This window comes from Lissotriton vulgaris, chromosome 7 (genome assembly GCF_964263255.1).
Source record: "Lissotriton vulgaris chromosome 7, aLisVul1.2, whole genome shotgun sequence".
NCBI lineage: Eukaryota > Metazoa > Chordata > Amphibia > Caudata > Salamandridae > Lissotriton > Lissotriton vulgaris.
The window spans coordinates 1,502,374,810-1,502,387,730 of record NC_141695.1 but is presented as its reverse complement, the minus strand read 5'-3'; the positions used below and the strand labels follow the sequence as shown (position 1 = coordinate 1,502,387,730).

General features: G+C 41.6%; 1 protein-coding gene across 1 annotated transcript in view; it reads left to right on the top strand.

The window, feature by feature from the left end:
- The window catches only part of NFS1 (NFS1 cysteine desulfurase), a 588,248-nt gene that overhangs the window by 416,189 nt on the left and 159,138 nt on the right, over nt 1–12,921 (top strand). The window contains exon 8 of the mRNA XM_086932345.1: nt 5,013–5,170. Coding sequence (XP_086788471.1) covers nt 5,013–5,170 — 158 coding nt within the window. The remainder of the gene's footprint in view (nt 1–5,012; nt 5,171–12,921) is intronic.

Genomic DNA, 12,921 nt, shown 5'->3' with positions numbered 1-12,921 from the left:
AAGATGGAAAGAGAAACAAGCCAAAAAACTACCGAATGGTTGCACTTCTCAACGTGGAGGCTAAGTACTATGCAAATATTCTATTGGAGGAGCTACAGGCTTGGGCCGAAAAAACAGCGCACCTTCCTTTTAACCAGACAGGCTTTGTGGCCAACACCTGTACTACAACCAATTTGTTAACGCTAACCGTCTTGATGGATAAAACAACAGCCCAACATATCCAGCTGCACTGCTGCTTTGTAGACTGAAAAGCGGCCTTCGATCGTGTGCCATGGGGTCTGTTATGGCAGAAACTAAAATCGTGGGGCATACCCCAGCCTCTTCTTAAAGCAATAATTCAACTCCACACAGAAACGTGGATAAGAATCAAGCTGGGTGAAGGCTGCCACGTCTCCAGGGAGATCCGAACCAAAACTGGCGTCAAACAAGGGAGTGTATTGTCCCCACTCTTTTTTAATTTGTTTATTATATCCGACCTTTCTCCAATTCTCGACAGTGTAAACTGTCACCCTCCTCAACTTGATGGGACCCGCATCACCAATTTGCTTTACGCCGATTATCTGGTGTTGTTAAGTCACACAAAAGTGGGTCTCCAGAGGCTACTGGATGAATTGCTACCTTACACTACAAGAAACCATCTAGAGCTTAACTTGTCAAAAACCAAAACTATCTCGTTTGGGAAGCAAAAAAGGTCAACAGAAAGGTGGTACTTCAACAAAACAAAGCTAGATTCAACCCCCAGTTATAAATACCTGGGCATCTTTCTGGATACAAGAGGTTCTTTTATCAAGCACAAAGAAGCATTAAAAACTAAAGCTCTGTCGTTAGAGGTAGCCGCTGAAAAATTGGCAAAACAGCTACTAGGTCCCAGCCTAACACCCATGCTGAAAGTAATGAAAGCCAAAGTAATCAACTCCCTGACGTATGGACATGAGATCACCAAGGGCACAACCAGTATATTAATAAATAAGTTAACAACAAAAATCTTTAAAAGAGCCTTTCGGTTGCCAAAATCTGCCTCGCCAGCTCAAGTGAGACTCAAATTGGGACTCCAAGATCACCATGGAGTGGAGGCAGGTGCATTTGTTAAACTGTGTCATAGAATGCGACACGCCCAGGAGGGTTCCTTGGAGGCCTGACTCTGGCAGGAAATACAAAAAAATCAGACCACCCACGAACATCGGTAACTCCTGGATCACAGCTTACAGTTACTAGGTGCAAAAGACCTCTGGGATATAAATCCCTCTCACCCGGTGTTGAAGTTCGCCATAAAAAAAAAACCATTAGATTGTGGTCCTTTCACTCGGACAGGGCGATACTTTCAAAGAGGAGACACGCCTGGGCTGTAATCGCCAATTTTAAAGTGGGTGTTCAGCCACCCTACCTGTCAAGCACATACGTACTTTATTGGAAACACAAGTTTTTAGCCTTGAGGATGGGAGAATGGCCCTTTCTGAAGAACCTCCCGGAATGGCGCCGGCCGGGTAGTAGCATGGAATGCAGGTTGTGTGGCTACCATTCTGAAACAATGGAACATATCGTCTGTGCATGGCCTGCACTGCTCATAGCCAGACGGTCACTGCTGCGAGGTCAATGTATTATGTTGGGAGTTTGATCTTGCCGCCAAGCAATAATGGCCGCTCTCAACCCTGACAACACCAAGCTAAACATTGGGCTTTCGAAATTCGTCCATAAAGCATCAAAACTACTTGAAGCCACAATCCCATCCAAACCCTCCTCACCATAGCAGGGCGGCCGAGTTAATATACAAATCAGAGACTACAAGAAATCCATTGTTTTAAAACTCTTATCACAGTAATTTTTATTATTCAATTTTGTCATGTTTTAAATTGTAAATGGTTTTTTAAACCAATCAATAAAGAGTATTATTATTATCAATGCATTGTATAAAAACTTCTCTTGCTTCTAATCCAATACACAACAATGTTATTTCATGTATAAGAACAACCCAGGCCACCCAGAGGGTGTACATGACAAGTGACTGATGTCATATCTCACCAATAGCACTGCTCTCAGGTCTGAGGGAGGCATGAGTTTGTTTAAAATTTAGCTTCATTCAGAAGTCGCAAATAAAAGTGTTCCCGGATGGGGTTTTTGGCAATGTCACGAAAACTCAGGGTCATTTTTTCGGCTGTGGCCCAACCTCAGCAAGACCCTTCTTGGGCCGTGCTGCCAGATTCTCTTAATCAACGGCAGCTGTTTAAAGCAATAAAAAGGAACATTGCTTTTCTTTCTTCGACTCAATTCTTTAGCTAACAAGGACAACCAGAGAGAACATATATATTTTTTGCACAGAGATAATGAAAAGCAAGAATCTATCCGCATGTTTCTACACATTCCGAGCTAATGTCCCTTTTCTTTTTTAATAAAAAGAAAATTGACTATTGAACTGTTTCTAATATCTGTTTGCAGCAAATAACCAATAGGTTTTCGGTGTATTTAATTTTGCTCTAGAGCTTTTGTTTTTATTCTTCATGTTTGCAGACCTGCTCGCTCTTTCATATGATTTTAAGTGCACTGTGTAAAAGGTGATTGTGTGACTATTATATTGGATAAAGTCCCCCTCGTGTATTTGATAAGAATATTGCAAGTCACCTCAGAGTTTCTTAACCTTCCTAAAGATCTCTGCCTTCAGCCTCATTCCTCTATTTGGTTGTGGAAACTCTGAGGAGACTTGCAGTATCCTTACACTGTACAGCAGAGGGTATGTTATCCCTTATAAATTGTTGCTGTTCACATGTATTGTGTTCTAACTGCACCAAAAGCAATTTAAGTCATTTCTGTAATTTAATATTTTCTTTACTATAATCTCTACTACCATTGTTGTCATTACCTGGTATTAGAAATGTTACTTGTATAATTTGAGCATTTAGTTCTCTTATTTTCTAGAGAGCTTATTTAGCAGATTTATGCATTACATCCATACCTTCTAAAGCAATTCATTTACATTTGACTAATTTCTCTCTCTTTGGACCTTTAGGAAAAACATAAACATTTTAATTTTCTAGCAGAGTATCTATGTGCAACTTTCACTAACCTACGCCTGACATAATATACTAATACTGTCTGTATTGATGTGTAGTGTACGCACAGGTTATTCTTGACTCTGAGGTACAGTCCCATTATTAATTATTAATTGCATTTCATTTTCATGTAGTACTTTTTTCTTTTAATATATAAGCTCCAGTTTTTCTTGTTAAATGCTCATTTCTCCTCTGTGGTCCAAGACAGTTGCTCCAGATCCAGGCTTACTTCTTTTCTCAGGGCATCTTTTGTAAGTAAATCAAAATCTTTGGAAATACAGAGAGGAAATGATTTAGAACAATATCAACCTAGATAGAGGTTGACTAAGCCATAAACTTAATGAAATAAAAGTATGGCCAATGTGTATTTCCATGTGCTTGATGTCCTACTACTATACAAGTCTACTCCTTTGACTTCAGTGGGTTTTTGTGTGATATATCTCACAAAAAGTTACTCGGATGATGTATTGTGAAAAACGCAACCAAAGCTGGAGGGAGGGGAAGAAGCACTCATGTGTTAACCCCTTCCATGCTCATGACGGAACGGTTCCGCCATGAGCGTCGGTTGGCCTGTGCTCATGACGGAACCATTCCGTCATGGTTCCATAGCCCCAATGGAACGTTCAGCACAGCGCAGGAATTTGCGCCGCGCTGAACGGGTTAAGACGAGAACCCTCACTCACCCTAGGGTGACATGCTTCATCATTGGGTCCACTCTTCACACTGGGACCGCAAGGTACCCAGTGTGGGCTACATCTCCCCCGTAATAGAGCAGCGTGAGGCGTTTTTATGTCATCCAATCGAGGGCTATGAGTGAGGGGCAGAGTACAAAACAAAACATAGTTAAAACTATCTCCTGGTGGGCGATAATAATCTTTATTGATACCCCAGTGGATAGGTTAAAATAAGTTAAGTGAAAATAGAGTTCTGGATATTTCCCTACTAGAATCTGGTCAACATGTTTCTGCCTCCATAGACCAAAAGGATCTTGGCATTCCTCATTATCATTCTCTGTCACTCTGCTCTAGTTGTGCAAAAAAACAGTAATAATAAATGAATACCATTTTTTTACTGGTATGGAGATTGTCAGTGGTACCAGCTTCTAGTCAGGTCCGCATGCAGTAAGGCTATAGAAAACACATATCAACACACAGTATGCATCATAACAGTTCTCAATATTTTCAAAACACCAATGTCCCTCACCAGCACTGCAAAAACGTGTAAATACATATCATTGTCTATAGCCTCACCAATTTGAAACTATTATTCATACTCCACCTTCATAAGTCCCTTCACAGCAGGTGACTGGACTCTAAAGGTGTATAAAATCACAAAAACAATTGTCAGATGTTGCCACTCTTATCTGGTTATCTCGACCTCTCAAGCTGAATTCATGTGCTAAATTGTTTGTGCGATGGCAGCAAGATAGCAGAACATGGGTCACTTAGCCTTTGCTCCTAGTAGTAATCTGTCTACTTTGGCATATGTTGCTATATCCACCTTCCACAGTAGGAACGTTTAAGTTTGTTTAACGATACTGCTTTTCTCAAGGAATAGTTCCAAGTTGGTCTTGAATTGTAAAATCAGGAATGTTTAGGTATATAGATAACTATAATTGCATTTTGTTCTTCAGTTCGTGCTACCTGTCTATAGAGTTCACATAAAGTCAGACATTTTTGAGGTTGCCTACCAAAAAGCAGCTGATGCTTGTGCTACAAGACTAGAAAGGCTCTGCCATTAACCAATCCTAGGTAAATCAGTGTAGTAGCTCAATGCTCTTATCAGCGTGTAAATTCCTTTAAATATTTTTGTATTTTAAATATGGATATAAATGTGATTAGTTTTAATAAGTTAGGAAACTGTTTTGAGATATGTGGAAACAAGCTCATCACAGCCATTGTCATTTTAACATTCCGGGCCTAATTGTTCCTTGAAGTCAAACTAAATAAATGTTCTCTATGTTTTTAGGAGTTGGTGCCATTTATGTTCGCCGACGACCAAGAGTGCGTTTGGAGGCATTGCAGAGTGGTGGTGGTCAGGAACGAGGGCTAAGATCTGGTACAGTTCCCACTCCTTTGGCTGTCGGTCTTGGGGCAGCTTGTGAGGTGGCACAGCAGGAGATGGAGGTAAGCAGAACATACCTTTGTGGTGAACTCACCTTTTCGACTTTCACCATGCTCTCTTCGCTTTCTGGGTTTCGCAATAACAGGACTTCATAGTTACGTTTTCCATTTTCACTTTAGTTTTAAAAACAAGAGTTAAAAATGACTTGTGTTTACCAACTTAGAAAATGGGTTATGAATGAAGGCAAGTTTTTAAAAATACAAGTAAGCTATTTTTTATTGTTAAAAAAAAGCATGTAGATAAATACCTTTTTGCAAAATACCGCAATTTAGTTCTAGACATTCAAATTAAATTTATTTTGCATTTGTTATTTCTGGCTTAGCTTCTGTGCTATTTCGTGTGGCACGTATCATGGGCTAATGATTCGCCATTCTTTGTCCATCTACATTTGATTCTTGACAATAGAAAAACTATGCTTATTGGATTAACCACAGAAAGCACATTGGCCCTAATTACGATGCTGGTCAGACGAGCGTACGTCTGAAATCGTAGTGGAAATGTCCTGCCTGACAAGAAGTCGTGGTCACGCTTCCACAATTATGACGCAACCGCTTTCATGAAGCTCGAAAAGTGTATATTTTCTATTGAGACTTGTGCTGCGAATTGCAGCACCAGCCTGATTAGAAAATAAGCACTTTTAAAACATTCCTGCACTGTGAGCAGGCACCATGCAGTGCCTGCCACATGGTGCAGGGATATTTAGAGGTGCACCACAGGTGCCCCACAGACGCCATTGCGGAGGGGAAAGGGGTCCATAGTCACTTTCCGACAGCCTTTCCATGTTCTTCAATGTTTCATCCGTTTTAGTGTGGCTGCTTAATTTTTGGTCAATCTCTCTTTTTGAACTCCTCATTAGCGCAAGGAAGTCAAGCGGGACTCATCCCATCCTGCCGCTCGAAATCTGAGGTGAAGTTGCAATGGCATTGATCTAAACATATGCCCCTAATTTCTTCTGACTCTGACCCAGTTCTGTAGTTGGTAATGGTGCACCCCAAATTCCTCGGGCCATTGTCCACTGCAGTAAACCGCTGCCTTCAAAGAAACCATGTTGCAGATTTTTTCCTGAAGCTTCCACATCACTCTGGTATGACTTTGAGAGTCACAGGCTGATGACCCCTCTCCCAGTACTGAATGGCGCTATAGAAACTGTTCCCAGGCACTTGACACTGGTCCAAACTTCTAGACAGACAATCATGTCCTCACCAGTTCTGTGTCGGTACCATTGCCAGCTCCGCTGTCGCTAGTCCCAGGCCCAGTTTGCTGATCTCTGTACTGGAACTGACTCACCAGGCCTGTGTTGTGCTAGGAGATTACAAAAACGCAACCAGATCAAAATCCTCTGCCTCTTTGGCAGCACTATCAATTGCTAGGGTCCTTTTTTTGGATCCAATGTTGATGCAGTTTATGGTAAACCAAATGTTTCCGATGATGAGGAGTCACACTGCTCCCTCTTCAATATACAGATGAGGGATTGTATCGGGAATTAAACAGCACCCATGGGCTAAGTACATCCCCAAAGACAGTGCTAAACTCACCACCTGAACCACCAATGGAAGAAAGTGCCTATTTTGCAATGGTAGTGTGAAGAGCAGCTGAAGGACTGGTCTTACATGTGCCTTCTATGGAAACTAAGGCTAATTTGTTCACTGAAGTTCTTTAAGCAGGCCCAACTTCATCTGAGTCACTTTTGCTTATCAACAAGGCACTTATAAGACACCCTAAGGGCCACCTGGACTCAGTGCTCTGGGTCGGTAAGTCAATCCTTGGCCAGACAACATGGACTGCCCCGGGTGACCCTGATTTTCTGACAAAGCATCCTATGCCTGGAAGCCTGGTGGTTAAGGTGTTCACTAGTAAAGCGAACCCAAATGTAATTCCAACCAATCCCCCAGATAGAGAGTTGCAAAGTTTTGATGTCTTTGTCAAGACCTAATTCTCTTCGGCTGGCTTGGGCCTACAATTCTTGAATGTGATGTGCCTTCTGAGCAGGTAACAATCATACATGGCCAGTGAGATCTTGACGGGTGTCATTTGAAGATTTAGGGTCTCTGTGGCTCAAACGATACAGGATGGACAGAGTGCTGCAAGATATGTATTGTTTGCTGGCCTGGATACCCCTGATTGTACTGACAGGATTATTGGCACCAGTGTCCTGCTTAGAGGGTGTACCTGGATGCCGTCCACATAATTCTCAGAAAATGACCATGCATCCCTATGACATGCCATTTGATGGGTTCAGATTGTTTGGTGGAAAAGTTGATTTGTCATTTAAATGATTTAAAGATAATCTAACCAGGGCACAATCTTTGCAATTATACCCTTAGTCAAGCAGTGCCACCAACAGTAATGGAAATACAGAGGCTTTTTGAGAAACCTAGCCTACCGACAATATCGGCCCTCCCAACCTATATACAAGCAGCAAGACCCGGTCATTAGGACAGAGGGTGCAGCTGAGGTTATTCGTACCAGCATGGATGGTAGTCTTTAAACTCCTACTCCCAGTTGTAGGTGTGCCAAGCCACTTTGGTTTGCCATCACGCACTCACAACCAGAGGATAGGGGACAAAATACGACATTTTCTCCCCGTTGGAGGTCCATTACATCAAACCTGTGGGTTATGTAAATTTTGCGATGAGGCTAACCCCTGCCTTTTTTGTTCTCCCTGTCCCACATTCCTCCCATATTGGAACATCTTTAAGGAGACCCCTCCACTATATTGATCCAAGAAGTCAATATTTTGCTTGCTAAAGGTGTCTTTTAGTGGCATCAGGATTCAAAGAGAGGAGCGGGGTGCTAATCCCGCCACTTCCTCTTGCCGAATAGCATAGACCTCACATCAATTCTAGACTTGTGACCGTTGAATGCCATTCAGAGGGCATTCAAAATGTTGACGTATGCCTCATTCCATCCGTGTGTGGACCAGAAGACTGGATGGTGTCCGCCAACTAGGTGGATATGTATTTTCATATACCTATACTGCAGTCCCCCACACAGTACCTGTGGTTCAAGGTGTGGTTGGAGCACTTCCATTTTCAAGTGCTCTGTTTCATCTTCACCTCTGCCTCTCAGGTGTTAATGAAAGTGATGGCAGTAGTCACATCCCAAGTTCTGAGGGTAGGAATACATGTATTTCTGTACTTCAGTAATTGGATGTTAACCTCTTCGCCGCTAATGACAAGGGTAACTCGTCATGGACTTTCCATTGATTTCAATGGAAAGTAAAGCAGAGGATAAATTGTACCTTAGCAGCCAAGTGGTTAAAGACTAGCTCCCTGCTTTCGTACGTTCCTACTAATTCAGTAAGACTGTGCTTTTGGGCAACATAAGCATCAAAACATGGGGGACTGTGTTCGCTCATACCATCAGAAAATGTTGACCTAGTTCCTGGCTAGCTCATAGTGCGCTATTTGGACCCCTAAACCTTATAGGCTACCTGATGGTGACTGCAACCTCAGAACTTGGCGACTCCAATTACCCCAAGTAACATAGTTTTGAGGCTTCTTAGCCTTCTGGTCTCATACATCCTCCACGTCTCAAACACCAGGTAGCATTTGCCAGCCTTTTATTGGAACCTGAGATTTCAGTGTGTTTAGCAGCAGGCTGCCTCCCCAATTCCATCCAGATTTCACAGACGACCACTCTGAATCATCTGTGGTGGTAGACAAGCATCATCTGGCCTACAGCAGGCTGCTCTCTTTTCTCTACCCAGACTGCATGATTGTGACTGATCTGTGACTGATCTGTCACTGCTTGGCTGCGGGTGGGTGGTCTCTTAGAGGGTGTGAAGACAAGGGGCCTCTTTTGCCTGGTGGAGAGCCAGATCCACATCAGTCTTCCGGAGCTTTACAGTTCTATCTGTCCATAAGAGCATTTCCGCTGGATTATGGAACAGGTCCTCATGGTGAACTCAACTGCCATGTGATAGTGTAACAAGAAGGGGAGCAGGGTCGTGGAACCTTGGACATCTTCGATCAGTGGGGCATGCCCTTAAGAGCCGCTGCTCATGCACTGGTGTTTCCTCTAGGAAAAACACTAGGAGACTCATTCTGCTTGCGAAATGGTGCATGACTCTTGTATGTGTTATGTCTTTTGCCTCGAATTCTGAGCAAAATCCGGCCCAAGTCACCTTAATTGACGCAGACGGGGTCAGGAGCCTGAGCATTTGCTCTTCATCCTGGCTACCCTTTTCGAGGACCTCCTGTCTCAGCTACAAGGGAGGGTCATTCACTTGAGACTCCATAAACTACACCTGAAAGCGAAGAGATTGGGTAATGACATCTGAACTCTTTCTAACTGCAACCTGAAGGGATCCATGTCATCCTTGCAATCGAAGCCTGTCAACAAAAAAATCTATGCCAAACGCTGGGAGAAATTTGTAACCGGGTGTAGGGTCTATCAATTTGATCCTCCATAGCTCAGACTTACTGATGTGTTACTGTTTGTTGTATCCTTTATCCAGAAAGGCTTTGCAGTGGGCACATTTAAGTGTTAATCTCTACCCTTTATACCTTTTAGTGTTTGCCTGATCAATATTCTGTCTCCTTAAATGACCTGATGCATTTTGTCAAAGATCTGAATCACATGGACCCTCCAAAGCCATTCATAATGCTACATTGACATTTCTTATTTACAAGCCCTTTGTGTGGATGCACAGCTGATCATTATGACTCCTGATGCTTAAAATGCTACTCTTTATGTTCCCTTTCTTAGCGCGTCACATGAGTGAACTGCAAGTGCTCTTGGTGAAACCTCCCTACACCACCAACTTCCTTGATAAATAAGTGCTAAGGACTCCCAAAACCACCTTGCCCAAAATAGTGACGTATTTTTAGGTTGACCAGTCAGTCCCTCTGCCAGTGTTTTTTTAATCTCTCTCTCCATTTTGAAATACAAGGAAAGGCTCAATTGTCTAGACCCAAAGAGTTTAGAGATTTTATATTGACTACAAGAAAGTCCATTATGTGGATGATCAGCTCTTTGTGGATTGTTCTGGATATAAGAAAGGGAAGGTGGATCAAAAGAGGACCCTGCAAGGTGGATTGTCCTCTGCAATGAAATCTACTAGGCGTCGGCTCGAGTTTGGTCTGCTTCATTGGTGCAGAGGCAAACGCATTGTTGGATGATTAAACAACCTTTTTGAGATATTTTTATGAAGATGGTTGAGAGACCAGACAGACATCCAGCAAGGAAGTACTGATGTTCTTTTCTATGTGTCTCATTTTTGTCCAACTAAGACTACCTGGATTTAAAAGAAGTCATAATACCTTTAGCCAGGGTCTTCAGGAATAAATTAAGTATGAGTTTCCGGTCAGTCAGCATTCTTTTCTGAGCTAGATGATGATTCTCATTGAACCTCACTTTCTGGAGCTCAAAATGAACAGTGAGACAGGTGATTCTCAGAACCACTCCATTTATCCTGAATCATTTGCCCCTGCAAGGTAGAGGTCAGCTTCTCTTATGCATCTGCCATTCAAGAAAAACCCTATGCAGATTGGTACTGCCAGGCGTCTTCTGTCTGAGAATGATCACAGATTAAAGTCTAAGTTGTGCCTGCATTGTTCAGGAGGAAGTCACTTAGTCAGAAAGGTCTAAATCATTCTGCCAAAATTCCAGGAAATGCCAGGGTTCTGTAAGTGAGGAGGATGTGGGTTTTAATGGCTTCCTTGTGTAGGATCACCTGAACTATTTTAGTGCTTTACAGATGTTTGTCCATGATGCAGAGGCGAATTGGATAACTTGAGTTTTTAAGGCTATTCCTGAACATTTAAAAAAAAATGTTTTTATTGAGTTCTTGGCAATGATTCAACAACATAAAGTTTGCAAAATATCCCAAAAATTCACAATCCTACAACTGAGTCTGAACATGATCAACAACGATGTACTTGAATCCCCCAAATAAGTACATAAAACATAGAGAATTAAATTTCAACATAAACCTTATATTCCAAATATCTAACTCCGACCAATATCTCAGTCAAAATAATCTTTCCAGATTTTAGTAAATTTACGCAATGCTCCCATCCTTTTTGCATACAAATATTCGCTGCTCCTAACTCTCTTAATTTTTTGAAAGCACTCATCTACCGTTGGAATTATTTCTGTTTTCCAGTATTTAAGAATCAAAGATCTGGCAATTGCAACAATAATATACAAGAGCTTCACTAAGGAATCGTCCAAATTAAGCTCTGGTTCAACCCCAAGTATAATTAAATTATTATAACTAACAATCGTAAAATGTAAATATTGATACAGTATAGAAAACATATTTTCCCAGAATACCTTAATTTTAGGGCAAGAGGCAATGATATGCGACCAGTTAGCCACATCCGGTTAAGTGCATCTAAAGCAAGTAGGCGACGTATTGCTATACATTTTTGACATGACTGCAGGCGTGTAATACAAAAGCCACTTGCTGAAGAAAAGCATACGTCTCCAATTGGCGCCTCTAAGAACCGTGAAATTCAATTTATTCAGGGTTTTCCAGGATGTATCCTTTAAATTAAAGCTTTCATGCTTTTGCCACTTTTTAATCGCTTTGGCACTTATATCCTCCTCCCTACTTTGCGCCAAACTTTTCCTCCATACTCCCGCCCTCTTAAATACTGGGGACCAAAAAAGATAATTCATTAAATTAGAGATTTGACTTATTTGTGTTATATCTATATAACCCAATAACCTGTAAAGTGCCACGTATGAGCCCATAAGAAGAAAATTTCCACGTATTAACGTAGACATCTCAACGAGAGTCAACCAAACTCCATCTTTAATAAAATTAGATAAATTAGTGAACCCAAATCTAGCCCAGTTGCGTATAGTATCTGATTCTATTCTGGTCCCCATTCCAAAGGCAGCCTCTCTTAATGGAGTTGCTAAGGTCAGGAGAGATAGTGAGTGCCTTTTCAGCATAACATCTCGCTTTTTGAGAAGCCAGCTCAAAGTCTTGTATCTGACTAATTTGGGCGATTTAAAGATCGAGAGTGGAGAAGGAATCTTTGTTTCTTTACAAATCAAATCAAAGAAGAAATTAATAAATAATACATCTCTGGGTGCTGGATATTTAAATCTGGAGAGATACTGTGCAAAATATGCATAGTAATAATCTTTCAAATTTGGTAAACCCTAGTCCCCCTTGTTCCTTATCTGCATACAGTGTTTCTATAGCTATTCGTGGAGTCTTTTTAGCCCAAACGAAGGCTGAAAAAAGGGATTCAACTCTTGAGAAAAAATAGCTAGGAAGGGAGCAGGAGATGATGGAGAACAAAAAATTGAATAAAGGGAGTACTGACATTTTGATTAATGCCACTCGGCCTAGAATGGATAAAGGCAGTGCTTCCCATCTTAAAAACATATTGCGCACTTTCCGAATTAAGGGCTCAAAATTCAACATATATAATTCATGTACCGAGGATGTAAAATATACCCCCAGATATCTTTTGGGTCTATTGTTAATACATCTCTGAATATCTGGATGCAGAACCGGGTTTGAATTACCGCAGACTATAATCTCGGTTTTCCTTTTATTAATACGGTACCCCCCCAAGCCCTCAAATTATGTGAAAATAGAAAGAACTTGTACTTGCGACTACATCTCAGGTTTCAATAATAGCATGATATCATCCGCGTACAGTTTGATCTTGTCCATACCATCTATGGGCGGAGATATATCTTTACTTTTTCTTATCGCAGCTGCTAGAGGCTCAATAAAAAAAGCAAAAAGGGTGGGGGAAGTGGGCAACCTTGCCTCGTCCCTCTT